A 14,661-nucleotide genomic window follows, 5' to 3' on the forward strand; every position below is an offset into this window, starting at 1 on the left:
TTGATAGTATGTTGAGGGAATTCTTAAGCTCTTAAAGTAATCTACCAAAATAAAAGCATGTCTCTGTGCTTTTATCATTAAAAGAGGCTCTGTTCTTAGCACTCTGGTTATTATTCATTCCCTAGAATCCCTCACTTTGTCATCACTTTTAAGTGCAATAAATAAGTAACAAAGTAATTAAACACTATGATGAGCGCTTAACAATTAACTATCAAACACAGTTTCCAAAACACAGGGAAGGCTGACTGCCAAGTTCTGCAGTGGACAGTGCAAGGTGCACAGTTTCTTGGTCATGTGATTCCTCTGTTGGAGTGTTATTTTCCTAACCAGGCACCCAGGTATATTTACGTCAAACAGGACTTTGAAACCACTGGGAGCACTACCTTGTGTTTATTTCGACCTTCATCACAGAAATCATTTTAACCCGTCAAATGCACCATGTGATGTAATTTGCTAAGGTTAAAAAAAAAAAAGACAAACATCAAACACTTTAAAGACCCCCCTAAACTCAAAAACAAGTTTAAAAAAAAATGTTTATATGACATAAAATGTCAGACTTCTACTGTACTGACTGGTGTATGTGCAGTTTGTCACTAACCAGGTGTCACATTATTCTGCTGAAGGGGTTAGCGTCAGGCTGCTTCTAGAAATCATGATTTCAAACATCCACGGACATACCCGATATGTGATGTCACAAATCTGAAAGCCAGTCACAGCTCACTATGCAAATGCAATACGACAGCATCTGCTGAATCCTGTACCTAAAACCTCTGACCTGTGGCCTTGCTGGAATCCTTCACTGTCTGTCTCACACAGCAGGATGTACGGAGTGACAGCACTCGGTTTCCATTAACAATGAATAGGCCGCTGTCACTAACCCGGGGATTTGTCTTGTGATCAAAGTGCTCAGCAGTGTAGCCAAGCATGCTGGCCACGGGGGCTCAGATACACTCAGCATCCTTTCCAGCACTCACAATGGTGAATAATATTTAAAATATTCCTGTATCCAAATTATGATATGAATCAGCACCAAAATGTAATCAATTCTTCTGTGGCCCATACCCTACCCCTCCAAAAATGTTCATCAAAATCCAGTTATTACTTTTAGAGTTATGCTGTTAAAAAAACAAGCCATCCATCCATCCATCCATCTTCATCTGCTTCATCCGAAACCGGTTCGCGGGGGCAGTAGCCCAAGCAGAGCCTCCCAGACTTCCCTCTCCCCACACACCTCCTCTAGCTCCTCAGGAGGAACCCCAAGGCGTTTCCAGGCCAGCCAGGAGACATAGGGCACCTCAACTGGTTCCGCTCAACGTGGAGGAGCAGTGGGTGCAACTTGCACGGGTGACTGAGCTCCGCACCCTATCCCTGGGTGTGCCCAGCCACTCTTTGGAGGAAACTCATTTCTGCCACTTGTATCCATTTGTTTTTACAAACAAACCAACAAATGCAGGCAAAAACATAACCCCACCCTTGGCAGAGGTAAAGAAATGTCTGCTTCTTCAGCATCTGACCCGTGTGTTTTGTAAGTTTTATTTATTCCTGAAATCTCTATCAATTAATTGTATATAGATGTATTACATCACCGTAGTGATTGCATTCACATTAAGAGAATAGATGAGAGTAGGAACATCAAAGCTGTGTGCTTGTGAAGTGCTTACATTTGGTCTTATCTGAGTTTAGAACAATTTTTAATCACAAAAAAAGGTTTGAAGGTTGTGTAGAGCAGACCGATCTGCACAGGTCCTGGTTTGCAGTAGAGCCACTGGCATAAAAGATAGTTCTGCCAGTATAAAAATGGACATTGCAGTGTCTGAATGAACTCAAATGAAAATGAGCTTTACTTATGTAAATAGCAGGGGGGCTAATATTGATCCTTGATCAGTTGTCTGGCCATTTGAAACCATCTTTACCTAAAAGATATGGTTTGAACTAACTAAGTGTAATCATCCAAACCAAGAAGATTAGTTTACAAAATCTTATGATTAAGAGTATCTCCAGCAAGCAGAGAATTAGTTAGATGCAGAGGTCGCGCTAGACTTTTAGTATTCGTCATTTTGAGGGTCATAAAAATTTTGTTTTATGTATTATGATAATACGTATTTAATATAATTAAATTTCCATTCATTTTTATTTCATTTAACAATTTTATATATGTGGACTCTCTAAATATACATTAAAAAAATTCCATAAAAAAGGTGTATCCCATTTTGACTTTGGGACTTCCAGCCTGTACTCGGCACAGATGTTTCTGTACACTATGCCAGCCACTTGGTTATGGCATTCCATGTATGCCTGCTAGCATCTTGCACCCCGCGATGTGCTGGATTGTCTCAGGGGCATCTTTGCACAGCCTACACCTGGGGTCCTGTCTGGTATGGTAGACCCCCTGCCCCTATTGATCTTGTACTTGGAGCGTGTTCATGTGCTGACATGATTAGTGCCTTTGTGCTGTCTTTCAATCCAGCTTTGTCCATCCACTGGTAGGATTTTTCGATATCAGCCACTTCTTCTATTTGACGGTGGTGCATATCGTGCAGGAGTTTGTCCTTCCATGAGGGTTCCTGCTCTTCCTTCCCTTGTTCTTCTGGTTTCTGTTACCTGAGGTATTCACTAAGCATGTCATCACTCGGGGCCATCTGCCTGATGTATTCATGGATCTTTGTTGTTTCATCCTGGATAGTGGCTTTGACGCTTACTAATCCTCGGCCTCCTTTTCGCTTAGTGTAGAGTCTCAGGATTCTGGACTTGGGTTGAAACCGCCGTGCATTGTAAGGAGCTTCCTTGTCTTGATGTCAGAGGGCCTCTATCTCCTCCTTTGGCCAGCTTATTATGCCAGCGGGGTACCTGATGACCGGCAGGGCGTAGGTGTTAATTGCCCATTAATTGTTCTTTCCATTCAGCTGACTTCTTAGGACTTGCCTTACTCTCTGCAGGTACTTGGTAGTTGCTGCTTTCCTTGCAGCCTCTTCATGGTTCCCATTTGCCTGCGGGATCCCAAGGTACTTGTAGCTGCATTCAACATCTGCTGTGTTTCCTCCTGGTAGTACAGTCCCCTCAGTTCTGACTACCTTCCCTCTTCTTGTTACCATTCGACCACACTTATCCAGTCCGAGTGACATTCCAGTGTCCTGGCTGTAGATCCTAGTGGTGTGGATCAGTGAGTCTATGTCTTGTTCACTTCTGGCATACAGCTTGATGTTATCCATGTAGAGGAGGTGACTGATGGTTGCTCCATTCCGTAGTCGGCATCTGTAACCACTCTTGGTTATGATCTGGCCGAGGGGGTTCAGCCCTATGCAGCACAGCAGCGGGGACAGAGCATCCCCTTGGTAGATACTGCACTTGATGTTGACTTGTGCAATTGGCTTGAAGTTGGCCTCTAGGGTTGTTTTCCACATTTCCATTGAGTTCTTGATGAAGGCTCTTGGAGTCCTGTTGATGTTGTACAGTTCCAAGCATTCCAGGATCCATGTGTGAGGCATTGAGTCATAGGCTTTCTTGTAGTCAATCAGGCAGTGCACAGGTTGGTATGTCTGGTCTTGCAGTCTCGCGTGACTATTTTATCAACCAGTAGCTGCTGCTTTGCACCTCTGGTGTTACTACCAATTCCTTTCTGGGCGCTGCTCATGTATTGAGCCATGCGCCTGCCCATCATAGCCATTATGATGCCTGGCAGGAGCTTCCATGTTGTGCAGAGGCAGGTTATTGGGTGGTAGTTGGATGGTACTGCTCTCTTGTGAGGGTCCTTCAGGATCAGGATTGTCCGGCCTTCAGTTAACCACTCAAGGTGGGTTCCATCCATTAGTAGCTCGTTCATTTGTCCCGCCGCTCATGGAGTGAAGTTAGCTTTTTAACCAGTAGGCGTGGATCATGTCAGGGCCTGGTGCTGTCCAGTTCTTCTTACTTGAAACCCTCTCTTGAATGTCTGCCATTGGGCATTGTTGTTATGTTATGCCTCCTTCTCCCATATGCTCTTCCAGATTTGTTCAGTCTCCAGCCTTGGTGGGTCTGCTCTCATGTTGTTGCCCTGCCACTGAGAGTACACCTTGGAGGGCTCAGTGGAGAACATTCGGTTTACTCTCCTGGTTTCAACTTCTCTGGTGTACCTCTTCAGCCGGGTGGCCAGGGCAGTGAGCCTTTGCTTGGCAGTCTCTAAGGCCTCAGGTATGGACAGTGTGTTGTACTTCTTAGGTACCATTTTCTTCATCATGCCTTTCTGCAATTTCGATAGCTGGCTAACTTTTCTCCTTGCTGCCTTGATCTTGGTTTCCAACCTCCTTCTCCATGGAGGATACTGCTCCTTATGGTCTTTGTTGATTATAGCCAAGTATATCAAGGATCACGATTGCTGTGATGTATATGAGCTTGTTGGTCTCAGTGATGGTTGTAGTAAGGATTGTTCTTGGTGCTGAATTCACATCCTCTAGTAGACTTTCAGAAGGCACTTCACTTAGTCTTGTTAACCGGTCATGGAGGTTCTTGGTGTCCATCTTGTTTGTGATCTTCAATCTCAGGCCAGTTGTTCTTGAATTAAGCTCATCTGGGCTTGCCATTGGGGCTTGGTACCCAATCTCTGATTGTGGGGGTGATGATGATATCATCCCCCCTGACCTGGCGTCCTGGCTCCCCCTTGCTGGAGCATTTGTGTTATACCTCGTCAATCTCTGGTTGTGATAGCAGGTGCTTCTTGCAGATGTTAGAGCACTGAGCTACTAGTTGTTTCGATGTTAGTCTAGATGATTTCGGAGTATCCATAGGTCCCACATTCTCCGTATGTACCCCCCTATCACTGGGGTTACTTGTATAGTAGCATTCCAATAGTTCCCTGTTCTTATCTGTGGTCCATTAATGTCTTGTTCCAGTAGCCCACTTCTCATCAGGTTTCCCTGGTTCCTCAACACTTGACGTGGACCTTGTTGACCCGAGCGACATCCAAGCTGGTGTGACTCTTATTTTTCCAACTCCCATTACCGATGAGGTAGGCAGGTAGTATTAAGGGCCTTGCCTTGTCAACACCAGGATGACTTTTTTTTCTGCAGTGACAATGGAGTCACTAAGCACTGGCCATTGTGTGTTAACAAGCAGATATGAACAATTCAGTTTTACAAAATTTATTTAATAATCATTAAAATATGATTGAATTTTTTACAAGAAGTTAGGCTGACTGAATTGAAGTCAGCTGACCTTGTTATTAGGTTTTGCATCTTCAGTTAATTTCTCATGCCCATTCTAATTTTGGTCTGAAAGCTGAAGTGCTCTGCTGCTGCACTTGCGAGTGGAAATGCCAGGTCCACTTTAGCCAAAGGGTTGAAGTCAGGGAATATTTCTTTATGGAAGTGAGTAGAAGTTGCTCTGAAAGTGGGATTTCACGATCCTGAAACACTCACTCCACTAGGAGGAGTCCACTGTATATGGTCCTTCTGCACCCCTTCTGTGAGCCATGGTGGTCACAGATGTTCTCCGTGGCCTCTAGTCTGTTGCTGTGCAATGTACTGTTAGCTCCTGGGTAGCAAGATGCGTTGGAATTTGTCTCAGTTGTCCTTCACCCACCACATCTGTTTCTCTTTTTTCAATTACTTTATCAACGACATAGCAATTAATGGGCTAGATCATTCTTGGTGTTCTAAATCTGTCAAAATGACAGATGGCATTCAGATTTTTGTCATTATTAAAAAAAAAAAAAAGTGACCTCTGGTTAGATACATTCACCAAAAAGATCATGACAAAATGACCGTGATCCTTTACTGCTGGTGTTGTGGCAGTTCTATCAGACCATAACCAGAAGATTCAGACTTTTCAATATTGTCATTCTTTATTGATGCTTAAACAAGACACACATAGCGAGGATAATGCCTACCAAAGTGTGCAGCCTCATCTGTGTCTCTCATATACTCCATACCAACTGTAGCCACTTTACTTGTCTCTCTCAGTTCCCAGCAACTCAAGGCTCACTCTTACTGTCTAAATACCAAGCTCTGCAACTGCTTCTGTGGTCACACGTTTCTCTCAGTACTTTTATCTGACATTCTGTACTGTAACACTCAGAGAGAGGGAGAGATGCACACTATTTTGTTTTAATAAAGCAACATAGCTGCACCATTCAACTTTAGTAATTTTCTACTACACTGGCAACAAGAGCAGTGCATAAGTAGGCAGCACAGCTACAGTATAGTTTGGGAGGAGATGAGAAAGTTATTCTCTACCTCTTGTCCACATTCTAAAACATTAAATAATAACAAAGCTCCCATCTCTTTTTGCAGTTTTATCATTTTTAAACAGCCACTGATTGTCTGTATAAAGATGAAAAAGAAAAACAACCATAATACACAATGTTTTACACAATGTTTCTTCATCTTGTTGTTGGAGTCAGCTGGTAGATGGAGCTTCTTTAGAGCAAAACACTGCATAATGAGCCATGTACACAACAGCTCACAGGGCTTTTTCTGACCTTTTCTCATCTTACAACCAGTGTCATGAGAATTTATTTAGGAGCACTGATGCAAATTTTGCTGGGAGATGTTTTGTGGATGAATTTTCTCCTAGAAAACCTGTGATGTTAGCAGTGAGTTAAAAGGCTAATGTTTCATTCCCTTGCAGGTCTCTGGGCCCCATGTACTTCACCTATGGCATTGTGTTCGCCTGCGGATGCTCTTTTGCCTACCAGCCTAGCCTGGTTATCCTGGGCCACTATTTCAAGAAGCGCCTGGGCCTGGTGAACGGCATTGTGACTGCAGGCAGCAGCATCTTTACCATTACTTTACCTTTTGTGCTGTCGCGCCTGCTGGAAAAGGTGGGCCTCCAGCACACCATACGCATCCTCTGTATCCTTATGTTTGTGCTGATGCTGGCCAGCTTCACCTACAAGCCCCTACTGCCTGCCAAGTCCACTAACACCCAAACAAGAAGCCGGTGCCCATCCATGAGCCAGGTGTTCAACATCAACATCTGGAAGTCTCTGGGATATCGCATTTGGGCCTTCGGTGTTCCTGCAGCCCTCTATGGATACTATGTGCCCTACGTTCACCTGGTACATTAGTGTTTTCTACTGCTTTCCTCATTCATTTGTTCTTAATTAAAATAAGATTCACAGCCTTCCAGAGGTGCAAAGTAACTAAGTACATTTATTCAAGTACTGTACTTGAATATAATTTTGAGGTATCTGTACTTTACTCAAGTATTTTCCTTTTCTGCTACTTCACACTTTGACTTAACTACACTTTAGAGAAAAAAAAATTATATTTTTTACTCCACTACATTTATTGGATAACTTTCATTATTAGTGACTTTTCAGAATCAAATTTACTACACAAAATACAATATGATCATAAGAGTTTACTGATCCCTAGTGGGAAATTCACAAGCTACCCAGCAGTAATTCAAATTATGACTACTTTTACTTGTGGCTCGTACTTTTGTATGTAAGTAAAAACGAGGGGATAGTTCGTGAACAAGCACAACTCCTGTTGCTGGTGTTGTGTCAAAAGTGAACAGCACAATGAACCGCAATGGCATTAATTAATTTGAATTTCTCCTCCACAGATAGGTGAATGATGGTATATGTACAAATGAAAACACTCTAAACAAAGCAGGTAACTGAGAAACTCCATATTTTAACTGGCATAATGCAGACAGTAACTTCTCCAGCCTTACAACAATTTTCTCTAACGTTATGGAAACAAGGCATTAACAGACATGCAATGTTTGTGAACCTGCACAACCCCTGGTGCCTGTGTTGTCTTGCAAGTGGAAAGCACAACGAACCGCGATGGCATTAATTAATGTGAATTTCTCCTCCATAGATGGATAAACAAAGGTGTGTGTATATATACACCAATGAAAAGAAATGTGTAACACTCTAAAGAAAGCGGGTAATTGAGAAACGCCATATTTTAACTGGCATAATGCAGACATAGTAACTTCTCCAGCCTTACAATTTTCTCTAACGTTATGGAAACAAGGCATTAACAGACATGCAATGTTTTTTTGGGGGGGGGGTTTTGGATGTTTTTTTTTATTATTATTTCTTTATTCACCGTTAAGTCCCACCGAGTAATGGAAACATCACTCCCTTTCAAGTAGCTCTAAGATCGGTAAATCCAACCAGTGGTTGTCGCATCTTCACCCACACGACCACATACAGTCTCAAAGTAGTGAAATTAATTCCAACAGGTAGCGCAGTCACAACAATAACATCATGGGTCGTTAATCTGCTGGTTAATCAGCAACACATTACATGCTGCAGACACACTGGCCTCAAGCAGTCAAAACAGGTACTGTGTTCCAGGGGAATCCAGCACTGAAGAACTGATCATTCACCGCCACGGGGTGCTTCACAGGCCGGCTGCTTGTAGGTTAGACCCGGTCAGATAAAACAGCAAGTCCCTGTACAGGAACATTCCCAGACATGCAGTAAAAAATATATCCACAAAACCGGGTGCAGTTGAAAAATTACACTTTTACAATGGCACCAGTATATGTCAAGCAAACTCGCATGAATGTGCAACTGCCTGTAGATTATGACCATTCAGAGAAATCCTTAACAGTTTTTGTTAGAAAAAAAAGTCTCATGAGCGAGAGTATGTGAAAGTTAGATAAACTGAGTTGCTTCTGCATAAAAGTACTAGAACATACTACTGTATGTACACCTAATTTTTTGAGCTTAAGGTCACATCTAAGATGAAATTCACAAGGAAAAGCATGCCATTCCTCTGGATAGAAATACTAGAACATGCATACACCTCATTTTTTGAGCTTTAAGTCAAAAACATGGAAAAGCAGGCCATGGGCCCTTTAAGTAAACAATCTCAGTACTTCTTCTACGACTGGAGTCTTCACACACAGTACATGTTTGTGTTTGTGTTACTGGGTATCATTTCCCCACTCTCTGGGTCTGATGGCAGCACTGAAGTGCCAGCAGACTGTTTTACTGGCACAAGGCAGGAATAAGGGTGAGAGGTCAGCTAGGAAGCTTTAGCAGTACAGATATCAAAACACATCCTAGCAACACGAGATTCTGTAAATGTGAAAGGTGAGAGGAAAAAAGCCTGAACCCCAACCGGAGTGTTACCAGCTGGGTAAATGGTTTATGGCTATTTAATGCCACTGTGTATATACAGTCTTATGCAAAAGTTTAGGCACCCCTTGATAAATAACAGATTTTGGTGATTTTTTATTTGAACAGATGTTAACACAGTTTCTCTTGGAAATGGAAAAAATGCACAATATTTTCTGCAAACAGTGATGCATAGTTACTTCTTATGCCATAAATTGAACAAAAATAAAAAATAAAAACATTATTATGGCATGGTGCAAAAGTTTGGGCACCCTAAGAGTTCCAGAGTCTCAAAGTGTCTATTTATTTATATATTTTTAAGTCTTAGACTAAAATAATACTGTTTTGTTGATTCCATTAAAAATGTAATTTGCAGACTGTGGGCACACTAATCAATAATTCATGAGTCATTGCCACCAACTGCAATACAGCAGGCATATGCAGATAAAATCTTTAAGAATGGTCCCCGCCAGCTTTACATTTACAATGCTTTTTGTTTTTGACACATAACTCTGACTGGTTTAGAAAAATGTTTCCATTTAACATGGAATTAAAGGTGTGTTCCGCTTTAACTTAAAGTACCCTGTTGAGTTATTCACAAAGAAATTGGGTTTTTTATGTCTAACAAGAATGTTTAAGGTGTTTTCTCTTTCATAAAACAACACAAAGATTTTTTTTTTTTTTTTTTTTTTAATATTTCAGCTTGCAGCTCCTATTTCAGTCAAGACAGTACTATAAACAGGTGTCGCTTTCCTAAATAAGACATTTTTTGACTATAAGATGGCAAACAATGACTTTGGAGAAAACATTCTCTTGGAAGGGCCACTGAGCAGAGCCTGGATGTGTTGAATGGACTCAGGAGGGGACGGTTTATTTAGACATGATGACTCTGTTATTGGATCCCAGCCTGTGTTTTCCCAACACTTTTTTTTTCCCAGTCTGTAACTCAGACAGGAACACCACAAGGGCTTGGCTGCAGCCTCAGCACCACCCCTTAAAGCCCCAGTGGCCACACACAGAGCTCCCCACCACCAACCCCACACTTACCTGACCTTGTGACACTGCATGGGAAGAAGAAAAAAACATGGGTCAAAAAGCACATTGTGCAGCCTCTCAGGGAGTCCTCTCAGGCACTCACAATCTCTCCATAGTTTTCTGCATGTGTGTGTTGTTATACACTGTGAGGACCAGTTTTATACATGGTAGTGAGGACATTATGGCCAGTCCTTACTTTCTGAGACACCTTCAAAGGGTTAAGTCTTGGGTTTAGGGTTAAGTATTAGAATCAGGGTTAGGTCAGGAGTAAGGGCTGGGGTTTGACATTTAGTTGTGATAGTTAAGTTAATAGCTGTACAAATGTGTATGTGTGCATGAGTGTGTGTTTCCTTGAGCCAAATGCTGAGCACAGGTTTTTAGAAGAACACTGCCCCAGCTTCATGTGTACTTTTTATCTTTCCAAATCAAGCTGTACATGTCTGTCGACTGTAAAAGAGTAAAGTCCAATTAGGGACACACACACATGCATACATACTTTTCTAAGTATTACTGATTAGAGATAAGATGTTGGCCTTGAGTTGTTGCTCTAGAGTATGTTTGCTCTATAAGTGAACTGATTAAAGGTGTGATGTTGCCAAGGGGGAGTGGAAAAGGAATTTTAATAGACTCTGCTAATTACTTTGGAAAAGTAACCAGCATACACTGATTAGCAATTACGACCACTGTCAGGTGAAGTGAATAACACTGACTATCTCCGTACAATAATGTCGGTCGGTAGATTACACAGCAAGTGAACATTCAGTCCTCAAAGTTAATATGCTGTAAGGAGGAAAAATGGGCAAGTGCAGGAACGACCTTGGTGATTTTGAGAAGGGCCAAACTGTGCTGGCTGCATGACTGGGTCAGAGCACCTCCCAGATTGTAGGTCTGCTCCTGTCCGCAGTGGTTAGCACCACCACTGGTCTAAGGAAGGACAGACAGCTGGCGACAGACCCATGGACCAAGACTCACTGATGATGAGTTGACCTACTGTAGATTAAACTTTTACATTTCATTCCTGACAGTATAATGATGGAAGCAAACGGATTCAAAGAAGATGCACAGTGATCTGCAGAGTGACACGAAAGCCAACCAAGTGCAGCACTGCATCCTGTGTACACAGTATTAGGCAGGTGGTCATAATGTTATGGCTGATCAGTGTATTTTTGAATATATAATTACTATAGTTTAAGACTTTTACAGTTAATTTACTAATGCATAAATGTAGCCTATTAAATAACCATGAAATTGACACTGTTTCATTCTCAATTGGTGTCAAAATTAAAAATATTCAGCTATCTTTGTCAAGACAAATAGCACATGAGAAAGTTTGATCTTATTAGCCAAATGAATAATAAATGTTATATTTTATTTATAAAGCTGCCTTTGCTATCAGATTAAGCATGTTTCACTGTGTTTAATGAGGACCACCTGTAGCACTGCGGTGTGTGGGCTGAAAGTATCCTGGATGTTTAATGAGTATTAAACAGCCAATTAGAGAGAGCTGAGAAAATGTGTGTTGGCACACAGTAGGGTTCTGATTGGGAATATTCACATTAAACACATAATTAAAGCAGATTTCCAGAGTTTGTTGGTGATGTGCCATTTGGTAATTTAGGCTTTCTTATTCCATTGGTCAACTGAATGCAGCGTGTCATGTTAATTCCAGCAACTACACATTTATTTCACAGCAGACATTTTCACTCAGCATTGCAGGAGAAGCACAGGTGTTATTAATACCGTTAACAATAGCTTGTGCTAGTGAACACAAGACCAGACCCACGGAACTGACATCACTGAAATTCGGCCTTCATTAAAGGTGCATAAACTAGTTTTGTTCAGCTGCTACAGGGTCTAGTGAGACTTAAATCAAACTGTTTCCTAGTGATGACAAACACAGCCACCAGTCAAATTACTATCAACTGACTAACAAGTTTCAGCTCTAGGCAGGATTGCAGCAGCTCAATGTCTGGTGCTGAGGTTGACAGTGAGGAGACAGTCCTGAACAAGGCTAACAAAGCACTAACATTACACAAAGTTTGAATTACTCCCAAATTAAAATCATATCAATTCAATACAAAGGTAAAATCAGGGAGCATGCTAGGCCACTAATGTTACCAAAACAAATGTGTTAGCTTTAGATGCTAACACATCCAGAAAGAAGAACCCCACATCTGAATCAAATACGAGTCCGTTGGCCGCTTTTAACTCTCTCCATGTCAAAAAGTCAAACTCATGTTAACCCTGGATTTTGCTCTTTTTTGCAAAAGGTGATGACTCCTTCAGTCTGGCAGGAACTGTTTGGAACTTTTAGCTGTGAGAGCTCCCCCATGGCTGTTGGAAATGATGGCTGGCATTCACAAAACACTTCTTATAACCTTTGCTAGGCAGCAGGAAGGGGTAATATCTGGACACACCTGCAAAACACAGGGTACAGAAGCTGGAGTAACAACAGAAGGGCTGTAGGCAGCAGAGTGATTGGGGGGTGGGGGTAGCTGAGAATTGGGTGTTAGAATTTTTTTCTTGTGTACTATCAGTTTTGCCGATGTACAGTAATGCAGGGTGACCGATAGGGTACATTGGCGTTTGAAGAGTGGAGTCAGAGTGATAGTTGGTAAAAGACAAACCCACTTGTGTGTCAGTGCCAAAGCTCCATGATGAATATTAGCATGTTACAGGCTGGAAGAGAGGTAGCACAAGCACTGCTGACTCTCTAGAGTATGACGGCTTAATCTCTTTACAAACAACAGAGTGGCAAAGTTGCACTTTTTCTTTCTTCTTATTTCAAATCAAATCAAATTCATTTATATAGCACTTTAAAAACAACTGCAGTTGACCAAAGTACTTTACATGGGAGAATAAAACCACAATAAATGACTAAAATAGAATAAATAAGATCAGTGCAAAAAATAAAATGGCACAATGACACAGACACACAGATAACATACATTCAATAAATTAAAATTAAAAGGAATGCGTCAGGCCCCACTGTGTATTAAAAGCCAAGGCAAATATGTTTTAAGCAATGATTTAAAAGTAATGAGGCCAGTAATTATTTGTAATGTCTAAACATGTGACTTCCTCACAGGAAGCCTCGAATGGATAATAATGGATGTCTGTACTGAACATCCAGAGCACTCACCCATCACTATGACAAAGGGGCCATGTTTTATAGATTTCCTCCTCATGTCTGTCCACTAATCTAATTTCACTAGTCAGAACCATTCCTTATGGTGGGTGACGTAAGTTTGTGTGACTCAAACTGATGCTGCTTGGTGACTGTTAGGGCATCTTGGGGAAGGCTTCTGGAGAATCTGTGTGGCTCTCAGGCATGGTGAATCCCCCATAGGAAGCAAGAAACAGGAGAAAGGAAAAGGGGCAGGAGGGCAGAAAGGAAGAGAAGAGCATAGAGAAAGAACTGGACAGAAGGGGAGGGTGGCCGTGTTTATGCAAAATGAAAGCACTCAGTAGCTGGATTAGTAGAGCTTGGACTTTGTACACATCTTGAGAGCTCGACTGGATGTGTTGCTGGTAGGCATGAGGGGTCCATCATCCCATGATCTTAAAGAGATGATCAGGTATATCTTTGTGGGCCACCGTGGTTGCTGCCCAGATCCTGAAGGAGTGACCAGAAAACAGTTGGGGATTCAAGCCTGACAATAGCAGCATGTGACAGAAGTAGGTGAGAAACCAGTGACAAGTGACCACTTGACCAGATTCATTAATCAAGAAAGGGCCTAAAGGGGAAGTGTTTTGTGATTTGTGGAGTAGAAGGAGCTGTACAAGTGGTTCATACAGGCTTATAGAATTTAGTGTGTAGTAGTGAATTATTTGGGGTGTTCCTGTTTGGTTGGCTTTGCTTCTTTTAAACTGAAATGTTAGGCAGGTATTTGAATGATGAGGACTTTATTGCGAGATGGGAGTTTGTCACTAAGGACCACCAGGCCGTCATGTGTAAACACAGAATGAGGGTGAGGAAAGTGTGGTAAGACAGGGTGAAAGAGATTGGAGAGGTCAACATCTTTACCTGCCAAAATACTTTGGTGAAGATGCACCAAAACCAGGGAACCGCTTTTGCCGGGGAAAAGACATCCATATTCAGATAGAGGCTGGGGATGATGGGGTGCACAGGCAAAAACTGGGAAGAAGCTGGTGGAAAGGAGCTGGCTGCAGAGGGAAATTCATGCTCAGTAAGCAGGTTGAAGAATGCAAGCCCAGGAGGTGAATGGGGACTGTGCACTGTGGAGAGGGGATGGAGGATCGCTGGAGCTGGCAAAGGGAGCAGAGGCCGCAGCAGATACAGCTGTGGCAGCAACGGGGGTGGGGGGGGTTAGTGAAATGCACCACAAGTGGAACAGCACTGACTGTCGTGGAGGGAGTGGAGAAGAAAAAGGCAGGAAGAGAAAGAGAAGTGGAAATGAGAGAAGAGACAGAAGATGGCAACTCTGTGCCAGAAGTATAGGACAGTGGGAATAAATATGGAAATATGGAGGGGACAAACTGGCAGCCCAGTGGCAGGAAAAGGAGGAAGAGTGAGAGAAGCAGGGAAAAGAGAGGGGACAGAAGATGGT

General features: G+C 42.2%; 1 protein-coding gene across 2 annotated transcripts in view; it reads left to right on the forward strand.

The window, feature by feature from the left end:
* Positions 1-14,661, forward strand: part of slc16a10 (solute carrier family 16 member 10) — a 57,514-nt gene that overhangs the window by 29,029 nt on the left and 13,824 nt on the right. For both annotated transcript variants that reach the window (XM_020614098.1, XM_020614099.1), the window contains exon 3: positions 6,601-7,030. In XM_020614098.1, coding sequence (XP_020469754.1) covers positions 6,601-7,030 — 430 coding nt within the window. The remainder of the gene's footprint in view (positions 1-6,600; positions 7,031-14,661) is intronic.

The sequence above is a fragment of the Monopterus albus genome, unplaced genomic scaffold (genome assembly GCF_001952655.1).
Source record: "Monopterus albus unplaced genomic scaffold, M_albus_1.0 scaffold142.1, whole genome shotgun sequence".
NCBI lineage: Eukaryota > Metazoa > Chordata > Actinopteri > Synbranchiformes > Synbranchidae > Monopterus > Monopterus albus.